Source organism: Perissodus microlepis, chromosome 1, assembly GCF_051167445.1.
Source record: "Perissodus microlepis isolate ML-2025 ecotype Zambia chromosome 1, ASM5116744v1, whole genome shotgun sequence".
Classification (NCBI taxonomy): Eukaryota; Metazoa; Chordata; class Actinopteri; order Cichliformes; family Cichlidae; genus Perissodus; species Perissodus microlepis.
Window position 1 is genome coordinate 39,030,530 of NC_140461.1, and position 14,524 is coordinate 39,045,053.

Consider the following 14,524-nt stretch of genomic DNA (forward strand, 5'->3'; position numbering starts at 1 on the left):
GCAGTCGCCTCATTGTTCTGACACACAACACAAAACTTTCCACTAAACTACACAGTAACTACACACTGCAAACACGCTAAACGTCACAAATCTCTCACGTCTCAAAACTCGCTCCCCCTCTCTTCCTCTTTTGCTCACTCGCCGCCATCACTCCTAAAACTTCCCCCTCTTCCTAAACCACCAAATGCCATGTTCCCAGTAATTTTAAGATTGGTCGACATGGTGCACCCAGCGCTTTCGAGCGCTTTCCTTCAAAGACGCCGTTTTTATCATTTCTTCCCACAGTAAACGTCACAATGTAATCAGGAAAAAAACATTGAGTACACTTTTTATCACGTGGCCTATCAACACAATTTAAAGACTGGTATATGGTTTGAAGTCGCCACTTTCAACACAGCAATTGAGGATCAGGGTCCTTGGGCTGATATAGCATCTTGTTAATATGTCATCTTAAATTGGTCATGTGATTGGTTTACCATGACTATATTCTTCCTCAGCCAATCAGCAGCACTGGTGTGTAAGTAAGTTCTTCTTTATTTTAAGGAAACAAAGCCCTGGGATGCAGGCACCTTTTACGACATGTTTACAAAAGGCTTTACTGTTTCAAATCGACTGAGGCAGGCTTTACTTCAGCTTTTATACACAACAGTGTAATATAGAGTAAACTATTTTAAAGACCTGGGCTTGTTTTTGTGAATGAGAGAATCTTCGCTATGTTATGTTATGTGCTTGGCATTCATACTTTTCTTATTTCTCTATATGTACTAGATTATTCAAATTTTTCTCAACTCTCAGCACTTGAGTTAAACTGACAGATTTAGAGGAGAGGATGCCAGACATCGCTGTACTTGGCTCAATTTTTGTTAGAATTGTGGTTCGGTCCTTGCAGACTTTGGATCCTCCTATTACTGTATTAGCACGGTGATTTCACTGGAATATTCTGGAGCCATGACTCAGAAATGTCTATTTTTATAGATCATTCTATTGTTTTGAGGCTACAGTCTTTTAGTACGCACTCCTCTGAGGTCTGACATTTGAAAAAGGAATAATAGAAACACCAATAAATGTTTTTTTTTTTTAAGTAATGTGTTTAAATATGTGACCTTGATCCTATTTCTAAGAGGACGAAAGCTTTGCCTGTGCAAATATAATAAAAAGCCTCCAAATTTCCGTGGCAATTTGCATGGCGTGCCAGAGCAGCTCAGTAGTAATCTGTCTGGAAATCAAATGTTTATATATTTCCATCAGGCTTTGCTCTGTGTAGCTGTGCACTTAGTCATATAAATATTGGCAAAACTCATTTTTAAAAGCCATGTCTTCAGTTTTTATACCTCAGCTGTGAAGTGAACATGATAATAGTTTTATTCTATCAGGAATGAAATTAGTTCCCAGTAATTCCCTGACATTAATATTCTGACTAACTGCACTAACTGCCCCTGTGTGGAGTGACGATTAGAGCGGAATTTGTATTCATAGCAGTTCTGTCCAATGAACAAGACAGAGGTGATCACAATTTACCTAAGCTGCTGTCAGTGTGTGTCTCTCTCTCACTCACACACACACACACAGAAGGCATTCACCAGTTTTTCTATGCATTTTAAATTTGTGAAAAAAGCACCTTAATACAACCCACTGATGCGTTGCTGCTTCAGAGCCAGTAGTTTTTCCTGGGTATCTCATGAAAACCAAACTTTATGCATCAAAAAATTAAGTCATTTATGTAGCAAGAAAAACATAGCAGAAAAAAATAGAAGGCTGACTTGGCAGGTAGAACTTTGAGACGTTAGTGTTGCTACCCTGCAGCACCAGCCTGGTGTAATGTTATACTGAATGAGTAGCTTAAGATGCTTGAAAGACGTTAAACATTTTTATTTCTTAACATCCTTGCACCTTTACACTTTCTGCATGTCGCGTGTGTCTCGGTTGTGTTATCATCGCTCTGCAGACTCACACAGTAATGAGCTCCTGAAAGCGATGGCTGACACACTGAGAAGAATCATGGCAATCACGTCTCAAGTTGGCCTAGTTGAAATTTATTTTGATGTCTCCTGAATTTTATAATGCTTGTGGTTGTAAATATTTTCAGCTGCTGCAGTTGAAACACCTGTTTAGTATCGAGTTAAGATGAAAACCATTTGTGGCTATTTTGCCAGAGCCGTGAGATCGGTGACTGGTATCTCTTCATTTAATGTGTTTTTCACCACAGTGGCTCCCAGTCAAGATTTTATGCCAGTTTTCACTATCAGGTGTTTGCCACTGTTTGCAAAGATGTCATCCGTTTGACCCACTCTGGTCTTTATGCTGTTTCCTCATACTGTTAATGTCTTTTTCTTTCTCCTCAGTATCGACAAGGTGTCCAAGGTGGCGTCCCCGGTGCTTGTAATTCATGGCACAGAGGACGAGGTCATTGACTTCTCCCATGGCTTGGCGATGTATGAGCGCTGTCCCCGTGCGGTTGAGCCTCTTTGGGTGGAGGGAGCTGGCCACAATGACATTGAGCTATATGCTCAGTACCTGGAGAGGCTCAAACAGTTCATCTCTTTCGAGCTTTCCACTTCTTGAGGACCTTGGAATTCGGGCCCGGGTTCATTTCAAGACACTCAAGAAGTATCCTCATCATTTCCTCTGGAGGGACACAACAGGAGTAAAATGATGACACCATCGATGGTTAGCCCAAATATGGAGTTCTTCAAGACCTGGCTGGTGCTCCTACGAGACACAACAACCTGCTTTGCTAATGAGCCCGGGCCTCGACAGTGTTTCTAACTGCTGCTCAGTCTTGATTCATTCTCCACTCCAAATCTTTGCTTCCTTCCCACTCTCTACTTATTCTATCTCTCCTGTCTTTTGTATGTCAGTCTTTCACCGTGAGCTTCTGCTGCTCACACTTTCATATCCTTCATTCTGTTTAGTCCACGATTCCCCTTTTTTTCTTTTGACTGAGTATTTGCAATGTTGAGTTTTGTATTCTTTTATACAAGGTAAAGAAGTATCAGTTTTGCACCTCAAGATACTGTGGATGAAGATTTTCCTGTTTCCTTTCTTTAACTTTACCATTCAGGGTTGATTACAGGGTTGCACTGTAATGTTGCATTTTGTTAGCTGACATTATGTTTTTATTTGACGTAAAACTGTGATTTTTTTTCTCTCTCATATCTTTTTTTGCTGGCCAGACTGCATCCCAGCTTGTTTAGGCTCTGTACTCTCTGTAGTGTTGATGCACGCTGCTCTCTCATGTAGGGAGATGATAATGGCAAACTTCAACTGGCACATTCCACATCTACAGCAGTTTGCTCCTTTAGATGTTGTACAAATTTCAAGCAGAGAGGTTTGAAATGCATTGTGGTGAGAGGATCATGTACACCAGCTGGCCTCACCAGTTAGTCATTGATCATCTCATCACAATGCAGTGTTTTACTGGGAAACCTTTGGTCCTGCAATACATATTTTACCTTGAGACACGGCACAGCTCACTATGGCAGTGGCACTCCCCGATCACTACAGCCACAGCTGTTGTGCAGGTGTTCGTGTGTGTGTGTCATTTGTAAAATGGAAGTGGTTATAATGACTTGGTCACTCACACACAGCTGGTCTCAGTGGATATTACATAAGGATTGTGGGCAGCAAATTAAAGACGTGGCATCATTTTCTTAGGCTCTTTGATAACTCATAGAAGGTTGCAGGAAAACATGGCTTACTGTTTGAAATCCGTTTGTAGCCCAACCATAGCATTTAGCTTCAACCGTAAACATCAAGTCTTCCTGCTGTTTGTTGCAAAACATTAAACATTTGCTAGTGTCTTAGTATGTGTGTGCACTTTTAAAATTCACATTTGTAAACTTTGTAATCACAGTTGTTTCCCTGTAATCTTACACAGTCCTAATATTACTTGTGACATTCTATGTTTCTCAGGAAACTGAATGATCTTTTGAGTCTTTTTTGAAAGAGAAAGTCCAGAATATATAACACTTAGGTCACTAATGGTTTGATGTAAAAAAACAACTCATTGATTAGGAAAATGTTTGGTCAGGAGCATCCCTAATGATAACCGTTTAAGCACAGTTAAATCATCCAGCCGTCCAGCGGAGAAGATTGAGTGCAAGCCAACAGGACAGTGCCATTTTGCTTCTCACACCACACGGGAAACACACACATCTATTTTGGCCCAAACAGTCCTACTTGCCAGATTTGACCTGGAACATGAAAGTCAAATGGTCAGAGTACAACTATCAGGGAGCAATCCAAGTACTAGGAGCTCCGGGAGGTTTGCTGCACAAAGAAAAGAGAACTGTCAGAAATTTTGATTGCACCTGGTACATATCGACAATTCTCATTGTCGTCTCATATGCAGCAGTCTCACACCATGTGTGCACCTTGGCCTTTAAGCAACACAAAAGGGAAACATCCCAAATAAGAAAACCTACCTCTGTGGAAGAGAGAGCAGCGGGTATCAGAGCTGTGTTAACTGTTGATTGGCTGGTAAGACAGCTGATTCACATGATGGTAAGACAGCTGATTCACATGATGGTAAGACAGCTGATTCACATGAAAACAAGTCTTGCAAGCTGCCAGGCAGCATAAAGTGCGTTTGCTTGCCGTCTGAAGACACTGAATTCTGCTGTGTTTAGGTTGTTCAAAGTGAACATACATTTACTGGTTTGGGGGTTGTGCTTAATTATCTGTAATTCCTCACTAAGAACAAAGCCTTATGTTTGTATTTCAGTCAGACATTCCTGTGAACTGCAAGAAGCTTGTGGTCTTCAGGGGGACTGACTGCTGCTATTTATCGCAGGAATCGATCACTGTGAAAGCCAGACAGTTTGGGGAATACTAAAATGAGAGCAAGGTACAAAAATCAACTTCAGCCTGACTAGTAATCCTCTGACTCGTGTTCCTGCCTGTAGAATGATAGAAATCGGCCTACAAAGCAGGTGTCTGCTGAACCCTTTGATAATTTTAACTTTCAAAGACAAAACCACAAAGGGGAAATGGAATGCTGTGAAAATGACCGACGCATGCAAATGATCACTCCTGGTTTTGGATGTTGCATCAGTTGTATTTGAATAATTTATTTTTTGTTGCCTGCAAGTGGACAAAAAAATGAAGCTATATGACACTAAGATCAGATTTAAACAAAACAAAACTACAAAAAAAAAAAAAAACTAACACTTTGAAGTAAATACTGAATCTTTTCAGGATTGTGTTTGGGGAATATTTGCATAGCAACTTGTAATGATGATTTGGTGCACTGCTGTAATTTGTCAGTTGGGTATTCGTGTTTTCTGATCATAGCTAATGTTGGACTTTTGAGTAAAAAGTCCTCAATCATCTCCAGTGTATTTCCTTTAGTTTCTCTTCTAAAAGGAAATGAAGATCCTCTTAGGACCCGATTCTTCTTTTGATACTGACATTTTTACACATTTGTCCAATCTAAATGTTGAAAGATTTACACTGTTTCTGAAAATGGTTTGTACAGTAATCCTCTGTAATGGTATACTTCAGTACTCAGTACATATTAGGCCTTTCATAAGGCTGGCTAGTTTTTATTGATTTTAATATGCAAATGAAAGACAGCTAGTAGAATCGTATATTGATCATGGTGTGTAAAACAATGAAATAAGCCTTAAATATGCTGTGAAATGGATACATCATACATGTAGTGGTTGCAAGAAGCAGCACAATGGATGTTTCATTGGTTATAGTGGAATAAAGGACATGTGGAATTGTATTTCTGATCTTTTCTTTGTCTCACCACCATGTTAGGGTGATGAAATACCAATATTGTAGTAATACAACCATATTTCTGAGCTAGTGATAGGGTTCGATAGAGTGCATCGCATAGGGGCTCCGAAGACAGGAAGCGGGAGACCACGTCCTATTGTAGCCAAATTCGGCCACTTCAAGCAGAAGGAGCAGGTGAAGAGTCGCGGCAGAGAGCTGAAAGGAACGGATTTCAGCGTGAACGATCAGTTCCCCAGAGAGATCCTGGAACGACGCAGGGTCCTCTTCCCAGTCCGACGTAGTTTTATCCAGAAAGGCTCCCGGGCTGTCATCGCCGTGGACCGGCTCTACGTGGACGGACAGCTCTACCGCAACCCTGGCACCACTCCATGGCTGTATTGACCGCACACCAGATAAGAATCCGCTACACTATTCTTCACTCACACTCTCTTGTATTAACTTTTGCTTAACTATGTAATTTCAGTTTGCTAATTTAGTATAACGTCACCGTCACTCTCCGCCAATGCTTTAATTGGAATGTTTCTGTTTTTATTTCTTTTTCCCTCTCTCTCTCTTGTCGCGCACCTTGCTCTTTGGTTTATTTGCTTCTCTTTTCTATCACTATGTCGATCACCTGTTTCCCTATCCATCCACAAACGACACTGTCTATTTCTACATGCTTACTCTGCACGATCACGCACACACATGCGTTTAAAGGCAACACATTTACAACAGCCACACAGCGCACACAGATATAGGACACATGCACACATTTGCTCATATTAGTTATTATGCACACACATAATCAGACCTATGGAGCTTCTTGCCGCGCATTTTCTTCTCTTTACTTACCAAAAAAAAAAAAAAGATGTGTTTCCATTTTCCTCACCCGTCTAAGTGAGACACACAGCGTACATCATTAGCCACAAACGCACAACTATGGGCATGCTAAGATTTGTCACATGGAATGTGCATGGAGCTGGCTCTAGGGAAAAAAGGTTAAAAATACTTAACCAACTTAAAAAATTACAGGCAGACGTTGTTTTATTACAAGAAACCCACATGCCTGTCACAGGTTTGAATAAACTTAAAACACCTGAGTTTCCTAATGTGTTCTCAGCCTGTTATAATTCTAGACAAAGAGGAGTAGCAATTCTAATACATAAAAATATTAATTTCACAGTACTCGATACAGTTATAGATCCAGAGGGCAGATTCCTAATCGTCAAACTATCTATACTTAACCAAAAGCTAGGTATTGTAAGTATATATGGTCCAAATGTTGATGACCCCTCATTCTTCCATGGTTTTTTTAGTACACTGTCCGAACACCTAGACTGCACAATTGTTCTTGGGGGGAGACCTCAACCTTGGACTAAATGAAGACATGGATAGGCTCAATACAGCAGGAACTCAGCGTAACTGGCAGTCCACAAATATAATCAAACAGTATATGAGCGACTTTGGTCTTTGCGATGCATGGCGCTCCCTTCACCCCAACAGTAAGGAATATTCTTTCTTCTCACATGTCCATCACTCCTACTCTCGTCTGGATTATTTTTTGGTCAGCAGCTCACCGCTGAGTAACATTACAGACACTGAGATTCATCCTATAGCTGTCAGCGATCATGCTCCTGTATCTTTAACACTAATACAGATGAATAATACTACACCAAGAAAAAACTGGAGATTTAATACATCACTGCTCAAAGACGAAGAGTTTATCAAATACTTTAAAAAAGAATGGACTCTATATTTAGGCTTTAATGACATTCCTGGAACATCAGCATCTGTCCTCTGGGAAGCAGGGAAAGCCGTGATGAGAGGTAAAATAATCTCTTTCTCATCACATAAGAAGAAAGAAGAAAACAAAAAAATTCAGGAACTAGAGAAAAACATCAAATCCTTAGAAAAAGCCTATGTGTCACACCAAGATCAAGAAATATTAAACAAAATACGCAAGACAAAACTAGAATTAAATGAAATTATTAATAAAAAGACTAAATTCTTAGTACAAAGACTTCGCCTGCAAAATTATGAACACGGTAACAAATCCGGACAATTTCTTGCTAACCAGTTAAAAATCAATAAAGAAAAAACAACTATATGTGCTGTTAAAGATTTATCTGGGAATACAATATATGATCCTAAAAAAATAAATAAAATTTTTAGGGATTTCTATGAAACTTTATATACACCACAAATAAACCCATCTAAAAACGAAATTGATCAATTTCTCGACAACATAACTCTTCCAAAATTATTAGACACCCAAGCAATGGCACTGGATTCACCACTGACGCCAGGTGAACTCCAGGAAGCTCTGATAAGTATGCCCAATAATAAGGCTCCAGGTCCAGACGGTTTTCCAACAGATTTTTACAAAGAATTCTGGACAATTCTGGCACCAGTTTTTCACAGGATGTTGCAGGAAATCAAAGAAAATGGTAGACTACCACCAAATATGAACTCTGCAAATATCAGTCTCTTACAAAAACCAGGCAAAGACCCTGTATATCCCTCAAGCTATCGTCCAATATCCCTTATTAATGTAGACCTTAAAATAATCTGCAAAGCTCTCTCAAAGAGATTAGAGAAAATAACCCCCCTTTTAATTCATCCTGACCAAACTGGTTTTATAAAAGGTAGGCACTCATCAACAAATACACGTAGATTACTTAATTTAATAGACTACTCATGCAGTAAAAACACTGAAACCATAATATTTTCTTTAGATGCAGAAAAAGCATTTGACAGAGTTAACTGAAAATTTCTATTTGCAACTTTACATAAATTTGGTTTTGGACCCTCTTTCATAAACTGGTTAAAAATATATAACTCCCCAACAGCTTGTGTCAGAACAAATGACCAAACATCCTCCAGCTTCTCTCTTCTGAGGGGCACCAGACAGGGATGCCCACTCTCCCCTTCACTGTTTGCAATTTTTATTGAGCCATTAGCAGCAGCAATTAGACAGGCTACAACAATTAAGGGCATAAAATGTAAGAATATAGAACATAAAATCAGCCTTTATGCAGATGATGTGTTACTTTTTCTCCAAAACTCACAAACCAATATCTCTGGGGTAATTGCATTGATAAATTCCTTCTCAAGTGTCTCAGATTATTCAATTAACTGGTCGAAATCAACAGTTCTTCCGATTAATTGCTCCTTCCATAATTCTTCTCCTTCCCCACTGCAATGTGGAAATATAAAATATTTAGGTATTAATGTCTCTCCTAAACTTTCAGAATTAACTAAATTAAACCACATCCCACTTTTAAAGACAGTAGAAGGCGACCTGGCTAGATGGAAATCTTTACCCATATCACTCATGGGAAGGGTCGCCGCTATAAAAATGATGATCTTGCCAAAAATAAACTATTTATTTTCAATGATCCCAAATAAGCCATCACAAGATTGGTTCAGATCTCTAGACTCGTATATTTCTAAATTCCTTTGGAAAGATAAACCCCCACGTATCAGCTTAAAAACACTACAAAGGACCAAGGATAAAGGAGGATTAGATCTGCCTAACTTTAATCACTATTTTTTAGCCAACAGGCTTCAGTTCATCTCTAGATGGTTTCAACACACCCTCTTAGATGAACCTTGGATAGATGTAGAACAGGCACTATGTAATAACCTAGAAATTTCAGACCTACCATTTATCAGCTCAAACATCAAACGACATGAATGCTTTAAAAGCATCAATATTAGCTCTTCTCTGACAGCATGGTGGGAGTTTCTAAAAATGACAGAGTCTTCATTAATCCCATGCAAACGTACACCTATGTGGAACAATCCGGACATATTACAAAACAATAATATGATAAACTTTTCAGATTGGAGTTGCAAAGGAATTAAATACTTGGAACATATATTGGAAGGAACAGACTTTATTTCGTTTGACAGACTAGTTACACAATATGGGATCAACAAGAAACAATTTTTGGAATATCAACAAATTAAATCCATAGTAAAAAAGAAATTTAATCCCAGTGAAGCTGAATTACAAACACCACCAAGTGTGGTACAATTTTTTAGTCTAAAACCCCCCAAATTATTGTCTAAAATATACAGAACACTTTCTAAAATAGATGAATCAATATCCCTTCCTATTGCAAAATGGGAAGCAGATTTATCAATCAACTTAGACCCAAACCTTTGGTCTCAGATATGCTTAAAAACCTTTCAATGGATCAGAAATCCCAGTTTGTAATTAATACAATACAAAATATTACACAGAGTGCACTATACTGGTCATAGGATGTTCAAGATGGGCTATACGCCTTCCAACAACTGCTCACACTGCACAGCAAATACACCGGACAATTACATCCACGCTCTTTGGTTCTGTCCATCAGTTCAGAAGTTTTGGCGTGAGATATGTGAAGACTTATCAAAGTGTCTGAAATGTAACATTCCAGCCTCCCCTTCAGTATGCTTGCTGGGCGACTTGGATGAGGTCACTGCAGAAATAAACACAGCCCACGTTGTTTTTACGGCCCTATGCATAGCCAAGAAAATGGTCCTCATTAACTGGAAAAATAAAAATAATCTTAATTCTAACCAATATAAAAACCATCTAATAGATCACATTAGTCTTGATACAACCTCTGCCATCACATTTGATCAATCCCTTTGGGCTCCTTTGATCGGCTTCATCACCTAGTGGGGGTGGGGGGTCATGGTTTGGTCCTGCCTTCGCTATTGTGGTTGATATGGGGGTAGGGACGGCCTTAGGGCGTCTGGGGAGTCCCTAGGGACGTTTCCCTAGAGGGTCTAACCTGGGGGATGTGGCCATGACCTGGTTAGGAGCTCTGGGGGCTCTTGGATGGTGTTTTCCTTGTGGCTGCGTACAGCGGAGATGGGGGAGGGTCTGTGCTGGCGGACGTTGGTTACTGGCCTGGTAGCCTGGCTGCCCCTGGGAGGGTCCGGGACGGGCGTGGAGGCTTAGGGGTCTGGGGGTGCTCCGCCCCCCGGTCTGGGGTGCTGGCCGGGCCTTGGGGGCTTGGGTCCTGGCTGTTGTGTCGCCGGAGCAGTGGGCGGGTGGGTGCAGGGGGGCTCAGCCCCAGTGCAGGGGACCTCTGGTGCATCGGCCCAACTAGGGGGCTCTCTAACTGGTGGGGAGGTTGTTATATCTTTGCAGGTGGTCTCCTCACTACAGGAGCTCACTCTGCAGGTGGGGGGAGAGATATAGGAGAGGGGGAGAATGAACTCAACCTGGGTGTCTATTGTCTTGTGTAGTTTGGGAGATGATTGGATGATGGGGTGGGTGCAGTTTTCTCTGGGGTGGAGTCGGGTGGGCTGCCCCGGACTCTGTGGGGCTGGGCGGTGCTGCTGCTGCGGGCCCCGGTCCGGATGGGCCTGGGCCCCCTTGCCCTGGTGGGTCCCAGAGCGTGGGGGTGCCTACTGGGGTCAGCGGGGGAGCTGGCCCCAGGGAGGGGCCGCTTGCCCCTCCCTTTCTTCCCTCCCCATCCTCAGCTGCCTCCCTATTCCCGCTCTACCACACCCACCCACACACGCAGGGCTTGGGGTGCAGGTATGTCACCAGGGTGCAGGGGAGGCACTCCCCCTCTGTCCCCTTCTGGCCGCCTGTGCCTCAATTTTATTCTGCAACCTAGACATCCACATTACTCACACTCTCACATAACACATACATATAGGGCCGTGGGGGTGGGCACGTTTTACAGCATCCAGAGGATGGTTGTTGTACTCCAACCCACCTCTGGCGCTGGTGCCCTACCCTCAATTTCAAATGCATTTAGACACTAAGGGTTTTCGGGAGGAGCCGTGCTGCTCTCTGAGAGGAAGCTAGTACCATGCTCTCCTGAGTTTTAAATGCACTTTAGAACAGCACACAGCAACACTACATATGAGCGGGCGTAGGGAGGTTTGAGGTCTTCACTCACCCCGGTTCTGTTAGCCGTCAGGGCTGGGGGGCTGGGAGGAGGTGCTGGCCGTCAGACTGGGGTCTGGGATGCGGGGCCTCCCTGCTACTGCAGATAAGGAGGTGGTCCGCTTGCCTCCACCCCAGAGAGAAGGGTTACATCTCCTGGGTCTAGGTGCGGCTTGCCCCTCTGGGGGCGGGGGTACCTGGACCTGGGATATAGAGTATGTTTGGGGAGTGCGACTGTCTGTGCAGTGTCTATTTGTGTCTGTCTACACGTTGGGTGAGTGCCGAGTATTTGGCTGTGCATATGGGGGTGGGAATGCACGTCTGTGTCCGCGTGCGCCTGTTCGTCTGTGTCTATATGTCAGGTTGGGTCTTAGACTCAACCTCTCTGGGTACATCTCAGGCCCTCTAAAGTACGGAGGCCTATCTCCCCTCACCACACTCCCTGCCGGTGGCTGATGCCCTCAGACGTTGGTGTGTTGGTGGTCCTTGTCGTCTGGGGCTGGGCGCTTATGCATGTACCGGCTCACTCCTGGTGGCCGATTGGCGGGGCCGGGCGCCTGTGGCCCAGCTGGGCTCCTTCCGGGGGGTGGGATGCCCTCGGGCCTCTGGCCTCTGGGCCTGAAGCTCGGTCCTCTCTGGCACAGCTGGCTGCCGGCAGAGCCCGCGGGCATGCCACTGCAACCCCCTCTGGCCTCTGCTCCGTAGCTGCGGGGTGACCTCTCCTTTGGGGCTCTACTCAGCTCTTCCCAGGAGGGTGGCACGGTTCCCCCCCCTTTGGTGGTCCTCCTCGGGTCCTTGTATTCTGGGGCCTCTGGATATCTGGGGCCTGGATCTCCTCCATACCTGCTTCATACCCTGGTGGACGGGGCTATGGCTCCCCACACTCCCTAGCAGATCGTTACATGGAGAAACCTTTGGAATACAAGCATGCTGATCCACACAGGTGTGCACACAGGTGTACACACGGGTGTTCACAGACGCGGACTACACCTTTCTTGGCTGCTGCCTCAAAGCACATTGTGCGCTGTCTATCTTGCGTGCTGCACAATATCGTTTATTATTTAGTATCTACTGTTATCTACTGCGAGCTAGTTTATTGTGATGGTGCTGTTTTTATTATGTTGCTCTTTGTTGTTTTCTTTCTCTTCTGTTTTTTTTTCTCCATACAGGTGATCCAGGTGTTTTGTTTGTTTGTTTGTTTGTTTTTTTCCTTTCTTCCCCCCTTCTCACAGTCTCTTCTCCCCTTTGGTTTTCTTTCTCTCCCTCTCTTTCTTTCATTCTTTCTCCCTGTCCTATCCCCCAGTCATGTCTGTCCTGTTTGTAGCAACCGAAAATAAAATAAATTCATAATTATAATAAAGGTCAATCAAATGGACCAATATGGCAAGGCCATGATGATCCACTTGGTAAAATAAATCCGCTTGGCATATTTCTTGGCCTTAAGACAACAATTCTGATGGCTAAAGATCCAAATGGGACACAAAAAAAAAAAAAAAAAGCTCTTTGGGGTCCATAGGGACTAGTAAAGCGCTATACAAATACAGGCCATTTACCATTTAACTTCACCATTCACATAAAAGTTTGCCTCATCACTGAACAAAATCTTCTGCATGAACTGAGGGTCCTGTTCCAATTTTTGTTTTGCCCATTCTGCAAATTCTGTGCGCCGATCTGGGTCATCCTCGTTGAGATGCTGCAGTAGCTGGAGTTTGTAAGGGTGCCATTTGTGAGTAGCTAATATCCGCCGAAGGGATGTTCGACTAATGCCACTCTCCAGTGACATGCGGCGAGTGCTACGCTGTGGCTCTTGCTGAATGAAGCTAGGACAGCCACTGATGTTTCTTCATTAGCGACAGTTTTCTTGCGTCCACATTTTGGCAAATCCAACACTGAACCAGTTTCACGAAACTTAGCAAGCAGTTTGCTAACTGTAGCATGGGAGATGGGTGGTCTCGTAGGGTGTCTTGCATTGAAATCTGCTGCAATGACCCGGTTACTGCGTTCACCAGATATCAACACAATTTCGATCCGCTCCTCACGTGTTAACCTCTTCGACATGTCAATGGCTGTGAACAAAGAGAAACTTGTAAATAACTCATGAAAGAATAAAGTTACTTTGAAACCAAGCACACCATTGTTTTTCCTGTGACATTACCAATAAGTTTGATGTGTCACATGGCCCTCTTCCTATTGAAAAAACAAAAGTTGTATCCAAGATGGCCGACTTCTAAATGGCCACCATGGTCACCACCCATCTTGAGGAGTTTGCCCCCTCACATATACTAACGTGCCACAAACAGGACTTTAATATCACCAACCATTCCCATGTTATTACGGTGTATCCATATAAATGGCCCACCCTGTAGAATAGAATAGAATAATCCTTTAATTGTCCCACAAGGGGAAATTTGGCAGCAGCCAGAAAGACACAGAAAGACACACAGACATGTGGTCTGGTCAGGTAGGACGAAACTTGAACTCCAAACCGTAATACACAACATGTTTGGAGGTTCAAACTTTGTTGTCTTAGGTTGTTACGCAGTGCCTTTTGAGTTGGAAATATCAAGTTGTGGGCCTGTTCTTGATACATTCTTGATAAAAATCTGCTGCTATCAACCAAAATAATGGTGGTGGACAAACAAGGGTAGACATTCAGGAAGACCATGATTCCAAACACAAGCCAAGAAAACTCAGAAAAGAAAATAAAGCTACTAGAATCGCCCAGCCAATCACCTGAACCGAATCTAATTGAAAATCTGTGGTAAGAAGCAAGGCTGATAGACGTTTGAGTTCATAGAAGGGGCCCACAAAACCTTCAGAATTTGAACTGTTTTTATGGAAGAATGTGCCACACCTGAGTAATGCATGATACCAGGTTCTCCATATAGCAGGTGTCTTGAA

General features: G+C 42.8%; 1 protein-coding gene across 1 annotated transcript in view; it reads left to right on the forward strand.

Annotated features, from left to right (window-relative positions):
- abhd17c (abhydrolase domain containing 17C, depalmitoylase) overlaps nucleotides 1-5,728 on the forward strand; it is a 29,189-nt gene extending 23,461 nt beyond the window's left edge. The window contains exon 3 of the mRNA XM_084923303.1: nucleotides 2,343-5,728. Within this exon, the coding sequence (XP_084779429.1) occupies nucleotides 2,343-2,562 (220 nt within the window). The 3' untranslated portion in view covers nucleotides 2,563-5,728. The remainder of the gene's footprint in view (nucleotides 1-2,342) is intronic.
- Nucleotides 5,729-14,524: the final 8,796 nt, after the last annotated feature.